The following is a 21,841-nucleotide window of genomic DNA, read 5'->3' on the forward strand; positions in this document are numbered from 1 at the left end:
TCTATACTGTTGTGTACAACCTTTTTAGACTGAGCTTGGTTGGTTAAGCATATACATATAAGCAAATGCATGTCTAAAATTCAAGAAACATTCATCCAATCGACTTGGCACATGGCAGGTGTATTGCTGAGGACCGATGGGAGTGCAGTGTGAAGTAGTCACGGCAGCCAGGGCTCAGGAGGTAGAGCGCTACAGGTTGAGCAAGCCAGTGACCCCCAAGTTGCTCCTGATGAGCAGGGCAGCACCTTGCATGGCATGTGAATGGCTAATTGTGAAGCCCTTTGTCTGGAAAGGTAGAAAGGCACTATATAAATGCAGTACATTTACCATTTACCATTGGTTCTCGCTTCGAACGGGCATGCCACCCGACACCAAGTATCTGACAATGTTTGGATCGGTGAGAATCCAACATTGATTTCTTCATATATTGTATGGGTCTTCTTTTTTGGATTATTGGGGTTTGGGTGCATGGATAAGAAAATTAAATAACCAAATTAACAGATTCAAAACACTATTTTAGTGTGGATTTACCTTTGATGTGCCATCCCGCCCTGGGCTAATCTGTCTCTGTTGCTACTTGTGTCCTGTCTAAGTACAGCCTACTCAACAAAACAAGGAACGATTTTGAGACTGGAGCACAAATAATGAAGGCATGCACCAGTAATGCAGAGCTGTAGCTATTCAACAGCACAGTGTGTCTTGGGTTTGTAATTGGCTGGTAGAATGACAGTGAGAGATCATCATTGCAGTCATTGTCAGTCAATTACAGCTTAGACTTCTTTAAAACTGAAGGGCTAACCAGCTGGGCTCGACCAACCCAGCTCAGAATGCAAGAAAAATCACCTTTCCATCAAAAGCATTGTCCATCATCAATATTCATGGTAGAGCTGGCTAGTTGACTTCAGATACATGCAGTAAGTTCAGGACACGTTTCTCTCCATTGCAACACATCTCTGCTGTAGGGATGTGCAGAACAAGGCTGTTTGTTAGCTATAGAGTTTCTGAGGGCGCATTTACAGAGACACCACATCAGTGTGTCTGTTGACAGCACATGGAGGAGAGAGTCAGGTAGAAAGGGCAACTCCTTCTTCCTGCAGCATTTAAACAGCCAATATTTCAGCAACACAGTGAATCCCTAACTGTATTTTTCTTGCAGAGGAACATGAAAATAGAATGAACAGAGCAGTGTTGTTTTTGAAAACAGTGTGTTTGTGTTATGTTGCACTTTATGTTGATGCCCTTAGCCTCTAAAACACTGACACCTTCCTTTTTGATAAGGAGCCATATTCCTTTCATTGTATTTTCAAAAAAAAAACTGCACTTTAATTTCAAGTGGAACATCTAATATTGCATTAGGAATTATAATGTTTTTACATTAAAAGAAAAAGTCTAGCGCTGGTTGAGCTTATGCTTCAACAAAGCTTCATGTCTATTCTTTTAATAAAGTTTCGTCAATAAAGAAGTGTTTATGTTCTTGTTCCAGAATTGTGTTAAGGCTAACAGTTAACATTTTGCCAAAAATGTACCAAACTGAACTGAAAACCATGGTAACCCTAATTAGTAACCGTTTCATTGCTAATATTTACACATCCAGCAGAGCAACAATAGCATTCATTTTGGAATTGTGTTTCTGGCTACTTGATGAGTGGAAGTCCAAATATTCACTCTCCTTATAGCTCTGTTTTGGTCTCCACCAACGCATGACCAAAATATTAGTCTCTTTAGCTGCTAAATGCTATGTTCACCAGCTAGTCGCTAACTTTGTTTGTCTGCCCTTTGGTGATGAGCATGTAGTGTACAGTGGGTTTTTATAGAATAATTAGTTGCAAATAGATACTTTTTGTGATACATAATATGAGCTAAGTCTGCAAGCCAAGAAACCAAAACAATGAGCAAAAAGATGCTAAAATGCTACGGAGTGCTGAGAGGAACTGCAGAATTTTTCTGTGGATTTGTCACCACTACCGACACCTTATTTAAAAACAAATTTCTGCTAAGTGCAGCTTTAAAACTCTACAGTACAGTTAGTGGTGAAGCTCAACAACTGAACATGTAGGCTAACAATAGGTTTGAACCAATTATCCCTGGCACTCTCTGGTTGACAGCATTCCAATAAGAGATGTGCAGGCCAGCAGCACAGCTGGATGAGAGGCTCATTATTTGGTTAAATTCTGACATGATTGGTATAAAAGAAGAGTGGTAGGGACGGTTATGCTTGTTTGATGACCGCCAGCGCACTGAAGCATGCCACTTTGAAAATAACCACACTATTTAAGAATAGAAAAATAGAAGGCCCAACCATTTAAATTGAATTGCACCCTGGGTAGATTTCTCTCTCTTTGCAGTCCTTTTTAATGTTAGTAACCTTTTGAAGTAGAACACTTGTCATGTAAAATTCAAACAGCCTTGAGCCGGGTGGGTCTGTCAGTGCCCGTTTGTATCCATCGTGCCATGTGTTCCTACCTGGGAGACAGGAATCGTGGACATTTTGACACGTTGTTGAAACAGCACACTCAGGATGCGGTTTTGCTGCTCCAGGTCAAACACGCGGGTCCGCAGCTTCACACACTCCTCTTTCAAGTCCTAGAAACCCCGCAAAGAGGAGAAAAACGGACAGATCACTGCAACTGGGAGGGATATTTCAGAGAACTACACCTGTACCAGATGCTAATTTAACAGGAAAAGGACACAATGTTGTATTCATGCAAGATGTGCATGACAGTGCTCTAAAACCTGGGCTACTATGTCTACTATCTACTATAAACACAGATCACTGGTGAATCCTCACATTAGAAGTCAAATCCCAAATCATTGATATTGAAGATCATTTTTAAGATAAGATTTTATTTGGTCAAGTCTAAAGTCTGACTCAAGTCCATGTCTGGTGGACCATACCTTGTATCAAAGGAATTGATTTGGTAATGCTTTATGGATGATAAAATACTTAAAGTTGCACTTTTCACAGCAGCAACACTTACTTTGAAATATTTAAACAAAAGGAACCTCAAAGGAATTAGATTTGTGCTGCTAATCTTTCTTCCTGTTAGTGACATGCAGTTACTCATCATACTGTAGTGATCCTCATTTCTGTGACGGTTTCTAATGGCTGATTGGATTAACGATGCAACATTGCTACGGAGACAAAGACCAACCTTCTGTGTGAGGAGGGCCTGGACCACCTGGTTAGCCACCTAGAACAGACATGAAAAAAGAATGTGAAAATGTAAAAACGGTCATTATTGTAGAGTGGATATCCAAACTTTCTGTGGAGCTTTGAGACGCAGAGAGACTGTAAATGAAAATGACCCAGAACAAACTCCATAGCGGCATGGAAGATGCTGTGAGAACAAATTGACAGCGTGTTGCATCATAAAGTCCGATTTAGTGAAATCACTCATGAAGCTGCCTGCAGTTAGTATTTCTAACTTTATTCTCAGCACATAAATAAACCAAAATATAGTCATAAAAAGCTGAACAATCCCTACACAATTAATTTGCTTGCCTTGATGTAACTGGATTTAGACCGACCAAACTTTTATATTCTTTTTTACAGAAAGAAGACATTTTGTAGTTTAGTTTGTATTGGGAGTTAAAAACAGCATACTCTGAAATGTTTTCTTCTTTCTTGCTTATTGCTTTATTTTGATTTCTGACGCAGACGCATACATTATACCTTGACACTGGAATAATAACTATCTTTTCACTTTTGTGTGCTGAAAAATGATTTCCCTCCGCCTCTTTCATCTATCCATCAAAACGAATTGCCTCAGCTCATTCAGACCATGACAGGAAGCCTTCTGAAGGCTTTGCCCAAAAAACGATTAATGGGCATTATAAGACTGAAAGAGCAAGAGAAGAGAAATTCATCCCACAGCAAAAACTCTGAAATTTCAGTCCTCAACCAGAATACGGTAAAATCTCATGGGCAGCAATCTCGATGGTAACAAGCCCATTAGTGAGGCCTGCTAAAAAAAAAATAAAGTGGCTGGCTGGAGAGAGATGAGGGGAAGAGATGGAGAGACAATCAAAGTGTTGTCATGGAGAAAACCAGAAGAAAGGAGTGCAGGCAGAGAACCCAGATGCATGCTGGGAGTCGGTCCTCCTGAGCGGTGAGGCTTGCTCTTCCAGCTCTCCAGGCTTCTGTTGTCTGTCCACTTCAATTAGAGATGCTCCTTTCTCTTGGCTGTCCTCTAACACTCCAGATAATAGTCGGAGTGTGGATGTGTGTCTCTTACTAGCTGGAAGCTGACAGTCATCTCTGATTGTCCGAGTCCTGACCAACAGATACGTTTGTTTTTTAAACCTCTTTAACCTCGCTAAAAGTTAAAGAAATACCGTTCAAAATTTTGTGGAAATTGCTTATTCACTTTCCGTTCAAGAGTGAGGGGAGAAAATGTATACCACTACTGTGTGCTTCGAGTCAGGAGCTGCAGTCAGATTAGCATAGCTTAGCATACAACTGGAGGAAGGGGGAACTGCTAGTCTGGCTCGGTCTAAAGTGAAAAAATCCACCAAGCAGCACTTTCAAAACTCTAAATTTGACTAAAACTACCAAAAACAAACAAGCTAAAACATGTTTATGAGCTTCAGAAGTCTAAAGCTAATTAATTCACACATTTCATCTTGTTGGAGATCCAAATGAAGAACGCTTTGGTTTTTGTACAGAAAACCAATCTATACAACAAGACAACATGTCTAATGGGAACTCCACTGATTTTACACATCAGACTCCGTTTGGGGAGCACTAACGTTACTGCATATGTGAAAGTTGTGTAAAGCCTATTGTGGTACCTGAGGGAGCTGTGTGAAGTCTGAAGTTTACACGCACATGGTTATTTCGAAAAATTGAGACATTTCCCTTTGTGTGTGCCGTTCGTTTACACGCAAACTGTGCAAACGTAGCATGAGTCAGCGTTGGTTGGGTCTGAAGACTACAACTTTGACAGTGAAAAGAATCAGGGGTTGTGGAGTTGGAGAAGTAAGCTTACCAGACCTCTGTAGCTACTCGTCTCTGCTTGAGGCTAGCAACTAGAGGCTACATTAACCGCTAGTAGCATAACAAACCCCAGAGCTGGCATTGTGGGTAACGCAGCCAGGTTTTGACAAGGAAGAATATAGCATGAAATAAAAAAAGACGGTAGCTCTGGTTCTGCTGCATCAGTTTAGAAACCATCCATGCTATAGGAGTGCAATGACGGAGCAGTTGAATACTCTCTTAACTAATAAGCTTTAGAGGTTCTGGCAGGCGGATGTTGCTACCTTTGGACAAAGCCAGGCTAGCTGTTCCCTCTAAGCTAACCAGCTTCATATTAACCCTACAGATAAGGTAGGAAATACGTTATTTTCTTAATTCTTTAGAATCAGATATCGATAAGACTGCAGCATAAAGCTGAACTGTCGTTTTGACGATTTTCTTATTTTCACACCTGTTGAATACTTTTGTGGTTTCTCTCAACCCTTATTTTGCCTTACAGCAAATATAACGCAAGGCTGCTTTCTAGAACTGATGTAGGCCTACACAGTACCGTATGCTGAAAGCAGTATGTTGGAAATACGAGAGCAGTGATATTTTGCACGGTGACAGTGTTTGCCAGTGCAAATCAGTGCTGAGATACAACCAGTATGGATATGGGTCATTTTCAATACAAGATAAAACATTTTATTTCTGTATAAAAATGTACTGTGGGACACTGTGGAGAGTAAAAGTAAAAGCAGTCACTTTACACAGGACATGTCTGTGCTGTGAAGAACAGCAACACTCACTTCATCCAGACAGCGTTCATACTGCTTCCTCTGATTGTCGTTTTCCATGGACAGAGCAGAGTTCTCCGCCTGTACAGACAAAACACAAACAGGTAAACTGCATGATTTACAGTAATTACTTTTGAAGGTTTTGCCAGTTGTCAATAACCAAATAGAATTCAGAAAAAGTTGTAAAGGTACGGTTTCACATATCAGCTGAAAGTCAAGTACACTTGTTAAACATTAGGGTCATTGCTGCGAAACAAAACAAGTTTTATATGATAACTGTGAGCTTTTGATATTTCTTCTCTCTCAGACAGACAGACAGAGGAGCAGGCAGATAGATAGATCAAGAGGCTCCCTCCCTGCAGCACAGTAGGATTTACAGGTTCGCCGGAGAAAGATGGTTTTAAATGAATGATGCTTTAAATTGCAGGCATTCAAACTCCATCCTGAAGACCTTCGACTGTGCCTGCTACCCCAGGTATAATTCAATTACTGACAGAGGTTTTGCACAACAGGGAAGAGAAACCATTCCGGGAACTCAGGAGGTGACTTTCCACTGACATGATTAATCCAGTAAATCTTAAAGTCTCGGTTACCTGAGATGGCTTGTTTTCACTTAAGTGCTGAAGGCTACTCCTCTGAACAACATTGTTCACAGATAATGACAGCAGTGAGCAGGGTTCACCTCACGCAGCTCAACGTCAGCTTCAAACTAACCCAAGGTGATAGCCAAAGATAATCAACACAGTATTTTAAGCTGGCTCAATGACCGGCTGCTGAAATGATTAATGTCCTGAGACTGATCACAGTGAACCACACAATAGCGTATGGATTCTTCTGACTGAGCAGTCTTTTCTTTGGATGGAATCTTAAGAGTTTTTAAAAGGCCATTGATCAGCCTGAAGGCTTGCAGCCGGTGTGTAAAGGTCATGGAAGTCCAAGTTATGAGTTTGAACTTTAAGCGTTTGAGCCTTATATAGTAGTCTATGTTTTGTGTGAGCTCACTCACACTTGCTATTTATATGTCAGTAGATCACATTTGAGTGATTAACATGTTATACAGTAGATTGCAAGGTTAAATCTTGTTTTTCATTTGTCCAAAAACATTGTATTTAGGCTTAAAATCTGTTAAAAGAACTGTTTTTGGGTCTGCGTAGTCTATATCGACGACGTTTCATTTACAGGATTGTTCCGGTGTCGCCAGAGGTTCTGCCGGATGTTCCGCCGGATGTTCCGCCGGATGTTCCGCCGGATGTCCCTCATTTTGGCCGGATGTCCGTCACCTTCCTCTTTCTTTGTGTTCTCATTCTAGACTCTAGATTTAAATTTAAATCTGGATTTCTGAGGACTATGGTTAACTGCTCCTCTCTGCAGGGTAAATCCAGACAGCTAGCTAGACTATCTGTTCAATCTGAGTTTTCTGTTGCACGACTAGAACTACTTTTGAACGTACACATGTTCCACCAAAACAAGTTCCTTCTTGAGGGTAATTTGCAGAGGCACCGTTGCTCCATCCGGCACTTAGTGCCGCCCAAGACTATTGTCTTGGGCATGTATTGTCTTTTACTTGCCAATAAACCAGAGCTCGTTTTTCTCGCATCCCAGAATGCTGTGTGGACTAGCCAGACCCTCCTCTGCAGCACTGTGGAGATAGATCTGGCAATGCGAGACTAGCCTCTGCATAATGTATTACTTCTGCAAAAATTATCCAGAATGTCAAAAATAAATCACTTGCAAAGATGTAAATGTTTGGCAGTGTGCTTACCGCTCCCTCATCCTTGTTAACATTGTTGATCTGCAGCGAGCATCACATCAATCAGTGTTTTAGGCTTAAATGTCACATTCCACTGAATATTCGTTTTTGGTTGAGGTGCTGAGAGGAGTCAGCGACTTCTCCTCAGTCAAAAAGCACACCAATGACAGTTTGTTTTTATTATTCATCTTTTCAGTCTTAATTGTGGTTCTTGGAGCATGTTGTTTGCCTTTTTCGTGGTAGATTATATGGAAGGTACCCAACTGTGCCATAATGACTGGAAAGTATTTTCCATCTAAATGGAAAACCTCGTAACATTTCTCCAGTTCAGCGTTAAAGTTTAATTACAAATGTGGATGAAATAAAGGCATCCACCATGAAGAGGCAACGGCATAAAAACCACAAAATACACTCCGTATGATCCATTAGGGTCAACCAAGTAGACAAGAAAACTGATGTAATTTAAGGCGGCACTTTATTCTAAAAGATCATTATTAATGACAGAGTGGTTATGCAGGCTTTCTTAAGTATTGGACAACCGTACTAAGTAAGGAAATTAAATATCTCTTAAATGGTGATGTGGTGGATGTTAAAAATTCGGCAGGCATCCATGCTGGTAATTACTTGAACTTGTACACAATTATTGTGACGTTATGCAGGATGCAACATCAAAGCCTTTGCAGTTGATGCACATACGGTGTAGTTTGCAATCAATCATTTACTAAAATAATGAAAATCTGCCAATGTATTTGCTGTTTGGTCAGTTTGATTTAAATGAGTGCTGTCAGTTAAATGCGTTATTAACGGCGTTAATGCAAACCCATTCTAACGGCGTACATTTTTTTATTGCAAGATTAACGTTCTTTTTGGCCTAGCAAACTTTTTTCACATGTTGTTGTAACAACCAGTAACGTTCAAAAAACTACAACACCACACCGGATCTAGCTAGACCGGAAACAAAACAACTTGTTTGGGCTTGCGAGCCGGCCAAAGAGTAGTAGGCTAATGTTACGTTTTGAGTGGATGGCTTGTGATGATCGTTCCAGGTATTAGTCAAGTCCTCAGGTTTTAGCAGGGAAAAAGAGATATTGTTGCAAGTGAGCATGGTATAGGGGAGATAATACCCTTCGAGGTGTCTATTGTCAGGTATTAATGGACTCCGCTGCGCGTCAGAAGGTTATGGCCTCCCCGTCATCCATTAATTGATGCTAATGGACACGTCGGGCATTATCCCTTACATTAGTCCAGGACATTCAGAGTTGAATAATACACAACAATGTCATCAAAGTCCTTGCAGGAGTTCAGTATTTATCTCAGTGATTCATGCAGACACCTCATGTTTTAGCTATTGCAGCTTTAAGTTAAATATATCCAGAGATCAGCAGTGAGGTATGACATCCAAAAACCATTCCACTCAACTAACACCACCTACAGCAACACCAATACCAACAATAGTTTACTTTAAAACTTTTTCTGGGTTTAACAAGTTCACTCCTAATCAGCCATGAATTACTTTTTTCATATATATATATATATATATATATATATATATATATATATTGTAAAGGAGCGTCGTGGTTACAGCAAGGCTCTACTCTAGGTATGTGGTAAAAAGATTAATTATGAAATTCTACAGGTCAACATGTATGTTCCCCGGCCTTAAGGTAAAGAACAATTGTCATTCATGATTACATTTTTAAAAACAACAAATTTGACCACAAAATCACATGAAACTAAACAAAGCTTTAAGTTCTGCAAAGTACAATTAGCAAAGTTAAAAAATTCAGTTTTAGGTGGATTTTAACTTTAGGCTATGCTTTGCAGTAGATAAAAAAAAGTATGACTAATAATGGCTGGGAGAGCTCTCAACAGATGGTGAGTCCTATTACCTTTAGCAGGGAAGGTGTGACAGAGACGCACACTGTACACTCACTGGAACACTGGCAGCTAATGTTAACTACCCTGTCAGCATTTTAATTATCACCTCCTGGATATGAATAACTCCTTTGTATCCTGCTGTTTCTGCCGTGCCCTTGGGACTGCTCTCCAACTTAATGGGGTCTCATTTTCAAAGATGGATAAAGGCATGATGACACAATGATTGTGCTTGTTTCTCCTCTACGTGGCTCACTGGTATTTTCAAATCAAGCTACGCAGACTCCATGAATGACACCCTTGACGGTGGTTAAGGATCATTCCATTCAAAGTTAATGCTTTTAAATTCACAACTGACAGGATCCATGTTCCAGTGTTCTTGAGGAGTTCATTATGAATTTACCTTAGGCAGCTGTTGAATTATTTTTTATGCATATTTGATTTCATTAATGATTTAAATGTGGCCTAGCCCTCAGCTAGCAAGGTTTTCACAAACAGTCTGACACGACAAAAATAGCAATTCAAAGCTGTAGCACAGGGCTTTGCAGCAGATTTCTGCAGGATGCCTAAATCAGGGGTCTTCAATAGTTTTGGGCTAAGGACCCCTCAGCTGAAAAAGAGACAGAGCAGGGACCCCCTACTATATATTATTTATAATATTAAGTTGCATATTAAACTGGGCCTACACTAACGTGTAGGGTGGCCTAAAGCCTTTAGATATACCTTTTTATGGCGCATACAATACTAAGCTAATTGTTGACATATTGTACATATTCATATAAACACATCATGTTTTAATGTTACAATATGGAACAGTGAATCCTGACGCTGAACTGTATCTGTGGATGTTTACCTTAAAGGTCCAATGTGTAGGAATGTCTCCCATCTATCTAACAGTAGCCTTCACAATTTTTTTTCTTGCTCATTTCAATCTCCTTTTTATTTTTCTGGGTGAAGAAGAAGACTCCTGTTCCTGAAATTTGGATTTTGAATACGTGTGGTCCTCCATGTTTCCTTCTTCAAACTTGCCGGTGCCGGGAAGCTCCAATACCCATTAGCAGCATTAGCAGCACCCTGTGAGTTTATCATGTGACAGCGAAAGCGCGAAAGGCGGAGCAGTATGTCCTGTATGTCCCTTACCGGCTAACGTATTTCAAGATGGCGCATGAACAAGTAGCGTCTACCCCAGTTCATGCGAACGCAAATGTAAAATTTCAATCCAAAAGGAATACTTGGAATTGATGGTGGTGGTAAATATTTAGTTTGTGAACGGGCAACACAGATTTTGATAATGAACAACTAAAAACGTTACACACTGGACCTTTAACTATAGGCCAGTAAGCCTATCAACAATGTTGTGTAAATTAAAAAAAGATTTTACAAGACTTTACAAATATGTTGGTTTCATGTTAAATAGTTTTCAGACACACACACATACATACACACACTATCAAACAGCAACAACAACTGAGGACTGAACTGAGGACTCCTGTTGCAGATCTCTGGCCTAAAGGTTTTTACTGAGCATGCCAAATCATTTTGATAGAGGGCCAGATTTGGTCCACAGTCCACAGTTTGCTGACCTGTGCTATAGTGAAAGTGAAAAAGAAGTGCTAATTAGTTTATTGATCAGCACAACAACCAAGTCACAGTGTTAGCGGTAGGCTAACGCCATGTCTCACTATTTTAACAGCCTTACCCACCCTGTAATCCTTCAGAAATAGAAATAAAGCAAACAAAAAAGAAATCTTGTAGTAACCAGTACAATAATGTTTAGTGTTTGGAAAAACAGCCTTGTGTGCTGTCCTGGAGCTACCCAATTAATCCAAGTCTCTAAAGATATCTGATGAAATACATCTAATTAAGTAAAACATTTGGTACTCTCAATATATTAATCAATCTGACATTTCAGGGCGGTGGAACAAAAAGAGTGGTGGGGAAATGGGGAACAGTTTGGGGAGTGTGGGAGGGGGGTAAAGAATTGGACCATGCAATCCACTTTACCTCCAGGGCTCGGAGTCGCTCCAGCAAGGGATTGCTGTCCTTTGAGTTTTCCTCGAGCCTGCGCCGGCCTCGGGCCAGGCAGGCAGCTCTGCTGCTGCTGGGGCTGTGGGACCCTCCAGACTGCCCTGCTGCTTCCACATTTCCTCCAGGAGTTTATCCTGAAATGCAGAGAGCGCAGAGAAAGATGCATGCCTTAAAGTCACAGAGAAATGAAAAAAAATAAATTCTTCATCAAAGTGGGCTCCGGGTTTAATAGCAATACATCTTGATAAACAACACACTGAATAAGGTAAAGGTACTTTATTGTCACATACACATACATGTAGCGAAATTCATTCTCTGCATTTAACCCATCCCTCAAGGGAGCAGCGGGCAGCCAATCACAGCACCCGGGGACAAATGCACTGACTGGAGAACCTAGTACATGTTTTTTGATGGTGGGGGGAAACGAGAGCACCCAGAGGAAACCCACGCAAACATGGGGAGAACATACAAACTCCACACAGAAGACCTGGAACCACCTGGATTCAAACCCAGAACCTTCTTGCTGTGAGGCCACAGTGCTAACCATTGGATCACCATACTGTTCATATATAAAAGGTCCGGTAGACACACAAGCCCCGGCAATAACAACAGACTAGTTTAACCAACGTCATGTGTGTGGTTGTTCTGTAGCAGCCGGGTGTCATCTGCCCATGATTTGATGAAAGTAAACACAGTGGACGCCCGTGTGTAATGGCACTTTTCTGCTTCAGATTTCTCAACATACGTGTCCTGCCGCCTTCAGATAGCTGCAAGCGATTTAATGAACTGAAGGAGAAGCTATTCAGACGGTATAAAGCACCTGTGGACGACAGGTACTGGAAGAATCACTCATATTCATTTATACTGGAGATCAAAGCAGAGGGATTTACCAGCGTTCGGATGCCAATTTAAACGCATCTGCTGGTTGGAGAGTGATTACGTTTCAAGCATTATTCTGTTACTGCACACACTGCCCACATTACTTCCAGTATTTAGTGTGCCCCAGTTGAAAAGTTGCAGCAAAGCGACTCAGGGAAAGTAACGAGCACGGTCTAACCATGGCTTGCGCTGGTTGTTGTGCTGGCCCTGAAGCTGTCTCTTCATAGGTAGGCTGTTTGTAAATGTTCGGACCAGCCCACGAGGTCACAACACAGTAAAGGTGTGCGGCCATCTGCAGAGAGCCTACACGCACACCCTCTCTGATGATGACATTTTAGTCATGCGGACCCCAGCGGACTCTTGCGCACTCCCAGATGCAGGGGCATGATAATTTCGGCTTCAAGGGCAGAAGGAGCCTCTGTAAAGGATTGATGAGATGAGTTCTTGCAACGGCTTTTAAAGCGGAATGTATTAATGGACAGAGAGCAGCAGCACTGGGGCAAAAATGATTTTTACATGTCCTTGTGATTATGCACTTGTAAGAAAGTGATTCAGTTGAAGCCTTGACTTTTCTCTAAATACTCCATGTGTCCCTCAAAGTAATTTATTAAATATGTATTTTACTTAGATTTTCCGATTTTGAATCTGGCTTAAAGCTAACTCCAGGACATTTACATGGTTTTAAAATAAGTCAGGTTTCATCCCAATGTACCAGACATCAGTATCAAATTGGCAAAAACAAATGCAATTCAACATGCAATTCACTTACACTGTCAAAAATATTTGGGGAAATACCAACTAGACACAGAACTCTGTATTGTATCAGTAGATACATAACATTGCCAGCATTTATTGTTTAGATGCATAAAGCTCAGTGGGACATGGTGAACAGTTTTTGAAACCATGCAAGTCCGTTTTTGAAGTCTCTAGACAATCCCTCTTTCATATTTTCTTAGATTTCTTAGACACATTACAACCTGTACATGAAAAAAACGTAATCCTGCCACTTACATTACAATCTTGACAGAGCTTATTATAAACGTGGCTTGAAACATGAAGCCATCATCTGAAGAAGACTGGGGAAGGTAAGACCACTAGTATATCTAATGGTCAAACAACTCTATGGTTTTCTAAAGTGTTATATTAGCAATTTAAATGATGAAATGTGGACAAATCAGTTGTTCACATATTTTACAGTTCTGTAATTCTTCTGTAGTGCAAAAAAACACTTGGTCATATACCCTTTTTGCCAATTCAGAACAAGTACTTCAGTTTCCAGACAATATTTAATTTGATTTAAATCAAAATGGTGAGAGCAAGAATAACATAACGTAAACGTCACACCAATGTTGAATAAACCAAACCGATATCAATGAATTCAAACCAACCCGTTCTCACTCCCAACGCGTCCAGAGGTGTCAAGTAACGAAGTACAAATACTTTGTTACCTTACTTAAGTAGAAATTTTGGTAATCTATACTTTACTGGAGTAATTATTTTACAGCAGACTTTTTACTTCTCCTCCTTACATTTTCACGCAATTATCTGTACTTTCTACTCCTTACATTTTAAAAATAGCCTCGTTACTCCTATTTCAGTTTGGCTTGTTTTCATTCCAGCTGGTCATCTTTAAAAAAAACACACAAAAAAAAACCTATCCAGATAAATTGCGCCATCCGGAGAGAGTGAATTTGATTGTGGTTGGATGAGAAGTATAAACATATACCATTCTGACACCCTATTGGTTTGTGCACCTGCACAGACCCAGTACTAATACGCCACCGGTGCCTTAACGACCGTTATCTACCGGACCGAATAGCAACGCGGATTTCGGTGCCTTATTTAGGTGCCGCTTAGAAGCCTGCGCTTCTCTCTGATGCTCCGAAAACGGACGTTAGAGGGAACTGAAACATCGCCGCACGGGACGCTAGTTAACACTACACTCGACAGCAGGTAACGTTAGCCTACTGTTAGCTAGTTAACACTACACTCGACAGCAGGTAACGTTAGCCTACTGTTAGCTAGTTAACACTACACTCGACAGCAGGTAACGTTAGCCTACCGTTAGCTAGTTAACACTACACTTGGCAGCAGGTAACGTTAGCCTACCGTTAGCTAGCAGCTGGAGTAAACACGGTTAAAATGCTGACAGCTAAACGGTGTAAAAGTGTGTCTGTATTTCACTGGAGAGGATTCTAACACCAGACTGTAGCTGCCGTTGTCTAAAAAACACAGACACAGCCTGAAATAAGTTATTGTTATAAGTTATTGTTATTACATTTTTAATAAATCATTTAAATTTGACCCTGTGGCCTTAGCAATACACATAGCTTATATATTTTTGAACATACAGAACAGACAAATACAATTGAACAAGGTGCTCCTTTTTTGTGGAGGTAGGGTAGTGCACTATAGGCCCCTGTGGGGGCTAAGCTTTTGTCCTTAATAGCATTTTTTCCCCCTTACATTACTTTTACTTTTATACTTTAAGTAGTTTTGAAACCAGTACTTTTACACTTTTACTTGAGTAAAAAACTTGAGTTGATATTTCAACTTCTACAGAAGTCTTTTCAAACCCTAGTATCTGTACTTCTACTTGAGTAATGAATGTGAATACTTTTGACACCTTTGAACGCATCAAATACTGACAGAATACTGACGCAAAAAAAATCACCGTTTAGCGTCTGTACGGAACGAACCAGGCAGAGCAGCAGCTCGATCCCGCGGCGGTATCAAGTCTCCCAGAGTTGGTCAAAAAGGTGCCTCGGAACACACCGAATCGACGCTGACTTGAGCGTACGTTCTGCTCGTGCGCAAGACGTAATACGTCTCCATAACAGCATGCGGCGCTAATCTGGCCTGTCCCCCAAAAAATTTAAACCAACAGCTGCTTGGACCAACGCGTCACGTGGGTCTGGCGATTCCCGGATTTTACAACCGTCAATACTATAATCACAATACTGCCCTAAGTGCAACTTGCACAAACATAGGTTTTACTTACACCTCTTCAATACTATTTAGGTAGTTGTACATTTTTATTCCCAACTTGTATATATGTTTGTACATTCTCCACTTTGTATTTTTTATCTTCATTTTTTGAATAATTGTTCTTGTATTCTATCCTTTTTATTATTTCATGTATTTTCTGTTTGCGGGCTGTGTGTCTGATGTTTTGCTGCTGTAGCACCGTAATTTCCCATTTTGGGATCAATAAAAATCAATAAATCTATCTATCTATCTATCTATCTATCTATCTATCTATCTATCTATCTATCTATCTATCTGAGACTTTTTGCGTCAATAACAAATGCCAAAGGCACCTGACCAAGCATCGCATGTTGACGCGATTGGAGCAACCTGCTTAGATATACTGTATCTACTGGTGACTGGGGGCCCCTATCGTACCTTGTATGCTTTCATGAGGTCCAGTGGGTCCACCTTGGGCCCTTCCAGAGAGTCCTGGTTCTTTAGTAGCGTTCGCACCGTCTCCTCCATGCTGCGTTCAACAAGACAACAGGAAAAGTAGTCAGAGTAGCCAACAGATGCTAGAGAATCAAATATTTCATACTTCATAGAACGCAATCTCCATTGATAAAACTGTGAACCAAATGTTAGGGTTGACATTTGAAAACCATTTAAAGTCCCAACCAACAATGTGTGACCATGTACTGTATATTCACGTACAAGGTTAGATGCTTTTTGTGCGTTTCTAAGCTAATCGTAATTGAAGTCAGGATTTTCCCTACCATTATAAGACTTAGGTGCAGCACTCAAGCCATTTGGGGATTTTCTCAGATCTAATGTTTGTAGTTGGTCCCCCCAGTATGTGCTCCAGCTTTTCCAACGTTGTAGACACAGATATGGTAATAATAATGGTCTAAATGATGTGAAATTGCATATTTGTTATTGTAAAATGTCACATTTTCTTGAGGGAGGACCTCTAAACCCCCCACTAAATATGTGCACCTAAGTCTTCCACAAACCTATAGGGAAAACCCTAATCGAAGACACATAAATATTTTAAAATATATAAATATTTGGATCAGGATACACCTTTGTTTACATTTGGATCACTGACCAAATTTGCCTTTATGTAATACCTTATGACAAGGCGTACACTGGATGGTCAAATTAACAATGTGTCCAATGTCATTTTTTCCAGTACAGTGATGAAGTTGCCAATTGCATGTAAAGGTATAGACCTGTCGATTGAGGTGCTCTTGTTAAAGGGGCATTTCACTTTGAAAGACCGTCTCCACATCTTATCATGCGTGCTGACGGCATGAACAGTGGACATCACCGTGGGATCAGCTGGACCCGAGATCACCTGACCTACTGGGTTTCGATTTTTCCATACCCAATTAGCTAATGTTGATTAATAACAGAAAGCGATTAAGGATGATAATGAGTTGATAAATGCTGTTAACCAGACATGGGGGACTCGAGTCACATGACTTGACTCGAGTTAGACTCGAGTCGCAAATGTTAGGACTTGAGACTTGCTTGATTAACATTCATAAAAGACTCGACTTGACTTTGACTTGATATTCATGACTTGAGACTTGACTTAGACTTGAGTCAAATGACTTGAAATGACTTGATTTTCTGTTTAATAAATATATTTTTCCCTTCTAATATTGAGGAGGAGCTAATTTTACGATTTTAGTGCCGTTGATATGATGACGCGGCGCGCGGCGGCAGACCTTCAGTAAACAACACTGGCTATGGCTAGTAGGCTAACTTAACGTCATGGATCCCTCTCATGGGCGCCGATACCGTGGGTGCTCGAGCTCCGGAGCACCCACGGAAAATACTGACCGCCCACGTGTGCCAGACTGCCAGTTCATTTTAACGTGAATCTAAAATTAAACACTGCAGTTGTGGAGCGTCTGTCATAGTGTGATTGGTTATGTCGGTGGCATTGATTCTTAATTTCCCACGAAGCTGATCGCGGTTACGTGTCAGTTAAACTTTTCATCTCCAATCCTGTCTGTATTTGTGAGAAGTGGCGCTGTCTGTCCTGGCTTTATTATGGCGTGTGTGTTCGTGTCGGCCGCTGTTCGTTTCCTAAGGTTCTGAAATGCAAACACTTTTTTGTAAAGGGTGTGCGCGTGTGAGCACACACGGAGGAAAACATAAATCGGCGCCTATCCCTCTGCACAGAAAATAATAAAGTTTGGCTATAAGGATTACACATCTGACCAGGCAAAGAGAAAAAATATGGCAGTTTACAAGGTCTGCGGTACTTATTTCCGACGTCGAATTTCATCAGACACTTCAAATCGGGAGAGATTCGGGTTCCAGTCCCCATATTCAGCTGAACCACTATTTGGACATTTGTGATGGACAGAAGTCCATTCAGTTTTTGGCCATGAATAAGCACACCCTCCCGTCTTTGTTGAGCGAATAAAACTAGGCACACATACACACACACACAACACAAACTGCTCTCTCTCTCTCTCTCTCTCTCTCTCTCTCTCTCTCTCTCTCTCTCTCTCTCTCTCTCTCTCTCATAAACACACACACATGCAGACGTAAGTATGTGAATAAAGCTAGGCACACACACAACGCACTCTGCACTCTCTCACACACGCACATTCACTCAACAATATTAATAACTTTTCACTCACAATTCACTCACAAATACACTGTCAAATATCAACATATATTTTCCATTCCATGTGATAAGCAAAGGTGGTGGGATTCAGCTCCTCCTAAAGAATAGGTTTTGTTCTTTAAGAGAAGGAAAGGTTAAAGGATGTGTTTCTGTCTCATAAAAGTGAGGCATGTTTGAAGAATATTATTTGACTTAGGAACCATTATACTTTAATTGTTTGAAGGAATTTCATGATTTAATGTCATGTTTGAGGCATATTGAACAATGTTGATTTATTGTTGGCCTAATATCAGTTTTAGGCTGTGATTATTTTATCTGTGTTAATTTAAACTCTTCAGATGTATGTGGACACAATGTCTTTTGAGTAAAAAATGCAAATAAAACTCCAGCAGTTCATAATCACTGTCTTTAGCTTGTTTAAAAATGGAAACTTTTGTATGACTTGACTTGCTTGATTGTCACAAAAAATGACTTGGACTTGCTTGAGACTTGAAGGTTAAGACTTGAGACTTGCTTGCGACTTGCCCATGTGTGACTTACTCCCATCTCTGCTGTTAACACTCCATCCACTGAATGAACAAGCAAATTAGCTTGTAAAATGTTATTGGATTGAATAAATCACGAAAAATAGAAACGTTTTAATATTTAGTTTGACAGCAGAATACAGTGGCCGTGAGGATGACATTAAACAAATCTTTTTCTGCATCTTTTGGTTATGTTTCACAGCATCAGAGCTTCGATCATTTCCTCACAACGCTAGAGCCGGTCGTCAAAGTTTTGACTCCTATCAAAATTCATGTTATTCTCATCATTCATTCATTTCTCCACCTTGTCCCCCCTCCATTATCATCACTCACCACATGCCGCTTTCCCACTGACTCTCACTGATGCTGGTCAGTTGAAATGAGGCTAAGCACACTCAGCTTCCTCAGCAAAGAGTTAGTCATTGCTCTGTGTTTGTGATTGGGCACTGAGGGGAAAGTGGGTCTCCTGGTCTCTCTGTGGACCATGTGGGCAATAATGTGCAGCTCAGTGCTCTCACAAAGAGGAAAAACAAGATCCCACCCTGTCTGGCTCCAACCTAACCAGGCCGCATACTCTCCTCGCCATCCCAGTCTCATGACTGGAGTCTGCGCTCCGATTGTCCCTCCGTGTTCAACCCTGTTTCAGAAGTGCTGCTGAATGAATGCAGAATTTTTTGTTCTGCTCTTACTTACTTAGGATTTGGCAAAATGTTGCATTGTGGTACTGGCCACATTGTTTCAACTCACAAGAGATTGATTCAAACTGCTCTCACTGGCTGAGTTGGACTCCCTGTGACTAATAAACTGACCTTTATGTGTAAGAAGTGCATTTTTCTTTAAGACAAGCAACTCAGTATACACAAGACCTCAATATAGAGCAATCAAACACAGCACAGTAACACAGGACATGCATGAAAAAATATATATTCATATTCTCCTTTTTTTTTTTCTTCAAAGAATTGCATTGCTCTTTAACGAGCATGATTACCCAGACAAGCTAGTTTTTCTTGGCAAATATGAAGACAAAGTTACCTTAAATCATTAATTAAAGCTTGTAAGCTTGTTGTTCAACTGCAGCTAAGAATAGAAATTTAAAAAAAAATACCTCTATACCTCTCTGGACCCCTAAAGATCCATTTAAGTGAGTTGTGTTACAGTTTTCACTGGTTCTTTAAATCATAAATGCTTGTATTAAGTGGTATGTTGGTACAAACCCTATACTGCACTCAACATACAGTTTACATGCTGTGTACTCTTTGTAATAGACAACATGTGCACCCATGCATGTGTTTACAGTATGTATATGATGTAGCCTAGATATTGGTCTGAAATGGAAATGACCCCTTCCTCCTCCCCAGAGGGGTTTGTGCTGCTCTGTGACATTTGGCCACAGGCTGCACTTTTCCAAGCAGGACCCTCAGCTCATCACGCACAACAATGTATGAATGAATGGCCTAGTTTCTCCTTCCCCTACAGTAATGTGACCCATTTCCACACTTCAATCAAATCTTAACCAGTACCAAACACACGCTGTATGGGGAGGCACCTTGCTGCTATTTTGTTCTGGCAGGAAATGTGAAGGTATCAGTAGAACTGTATTTCATTGATCATGTGGAATTATTTATTATATCATATTTATTCATTGTATTGATAATATTTCACTTTCTGTTATCAATCAACGTTAGTTAATTGGGTATGGAAAAATCTAAACACAGTAGGTCAGGTGATCTCAGGGCCAGCTGATCCCACGGTGATGTCCACTGTCCATAGTGTTCATAGTTTCAAAGTGAAATGCCCCTTTAATAAGAGCACCTCAATTTGTTCTCAGAGGTCAATTTGCGTCGCAGGATATGGCTTTCATTTGTCGTTGGTCTAGAGGTATGAGTTCATTAAGTCACAGTTACACACTAAGCTTTTTCATTACGATTCTGCTGTCAATTTTGACTGAAATATTCAAGTTTGAAATTTAGTAAAATGTTTGCATCAAAAGTAATCACAAAGCTCTCAGAGGTCAATTTGCGTCGCATGGCTCTCGTTTGTCGTTGGTCTAGGGGTATGATTCTTGCCACAGATAAGTAACCTGCAGCTGAGAATAGTGTAGGTAAATGGTCCTTGTGCTGGAGTCCATTATTTTGACATATTTTCTAAAGTCATCAGCCAAACCCTTCATTTAAAGTCCACATTAGAATTAAGTTCATCCAGATGGTGGAAACTACGCATATCTGCTCTCAGAGGTCAATTTGCGTCGCAGGATATGACTCGTTTGTTGTTCGTCTAGGGGTATGATTCTCGCTAGAAAGCTTATATAAGTTGATTAAGTCACAGTTACACACTAAGCTTTTTCATTACAATTCTGCTGTCACTTTTGACTGAAATATTCAATTTCGAAATTTGGTAAAATGTTTGCATCAAAAGTAATCACAAAGCTGAATCTGGCAGTGGAGCCAGAGAAAGAGCCCATGCCAAACAAACTACTTGACCATTGCCTTTCAAGTCAGTGACAGATCAGAGCCGCCTTTCCTTGACTGAAAATTGCTAAAAGAGTGTTTTATGTGGCTCGTTGGTCAAGGGGTATGATTCTTGCTTAGGGTGTGAGAGGTCCTGGGTTCAAATCCTGGATGAGCCCTAAGGTCAAAACCTAGTTATCACAAAATTTGAAGTTGGCACTAGTGTTAAGACCACCCAGATGGTGGAAACTAGGCTTTTCTGTTCACGCACAAAGTAGAGAAATGGTAATAGGCAATGAAGCCAATAGACTTTTTCTAATTTAATCCAAAAACTGAAGACTTTGTTCTCAGCAGTCGATTTGCATTTGAACCTATCTGGCCTTAGAAGGCCCTGGAATCCCCTAACCCTTCTTGCCCATGCCAAACAAACTACTTGACCATTGCCTTTCAAGTCAGTGACAGATCGGAGCCGCCTTTCCTTGATTGAAAATTGCTAAAAAAGCATTTTACGAGGCTCGTTGGTCTAGGGGTATGATTCTTGCTTTGGGTGCAAGAAGTCCTGGGTTCAAGTTCCAGACGATCCCTAAGGGCAAAATCTGGTTATCACCAAATTTGAAGTTGTTACTAGTGTCAAGTCCACCCAGATGGTGGAAACTAGGCTTTTTTTGTTCACGCACAAAGTAGAGAATTGGTAATAGGCAATGAAGCCAATAAACTTTTTCTAATTTAATCCAAAAACTGAAGACTTTGTTCTCAGCAGTCGATTTGCATTTGAACCTATCTGTCCTACCTATCCTATTGTGTGGACCCCAGGAAGAATAGTTGTTACTACACTAACAACTAATTGTGATCCTAAAAAAATTAAATAAAAAAATAAATAAAATAGGGATGATGAAGGGTTGGTAGGATGAACCTGAGGTCATTGTTTAGGTTCTATCTGATTGACACTGGGTGGATACTGTATTTGGTG

At 40.5% G+C, this 21,841-nt stretch overlaps 1 protein-coding gene and 1 non-coding gene across 2 annotated transcripts in view; one reads left to right on the plus strand and one right to left on the minus strand.

Moving 5' to 3' along the window:
• Nucleotides 1-15,778, minus strand: part of LOC114563689 (nck-associated protein 5) — a 46,016-nt gene extending 30,238 nt beyond the window's left edge. Inside the window, exons 1-6 of the mRNA XM_028590483.1 lie at nucleotides 15,689-15,778; nucleotides 12,642-12,777; nucleotides 11,381-11,523; nucleotides 5,764-5,832; nucleotides 3,153-3,191; nucleotides 2,464-2,583 (exon numbers count right to left, since the gene is read on the minus strand). Coding sequence (XP_028446284.1) covers nucleotides 2,464-2,583; nucleotides 3,153-3,191; nucleotides 5,764-5,832; nucleotides 11,381-11,523; nucleotides 12,642-12,777; nucleotides 15,689-15,778 — 597 coding nt within the window. The remainder of the gene's footprint in view (nucleotides 1-2,463; nucleotides 2,584-3,152; nucleotides 3,192-5,763; nucleotides 5,833-11,380; nucleotides 11,524-12,641; nucleotides 12,778-15,688) is intronic.
• Nucleotides 15,779-21,383: 5,605 nt separating this feature from the next.
• On the plus strand, nucleotides 21,384-21,455 carry trnap-ugg (transfer RNA proline (anticodon UGG)). The gene has a single exon. It is a non-coding gene; the product is annotated as a tRNA-Pro (tRNA).
• Nucleotides 21,456-21,841: the final 386 nt, after the last annotated feature.

Source organism: Perca flavescens, chromosome 11, assembly GCF_004354835.1.
Source record: "Perca flavescens isolate YP-PL-M2 chromosome 11, PFLA_1.0, whole genome shotgun sequence".
NCBI lineage: Eukaryota > Metazoa > Chordata > Actinopteri > Perciformes > Percidae > Perca > Perca flavescens.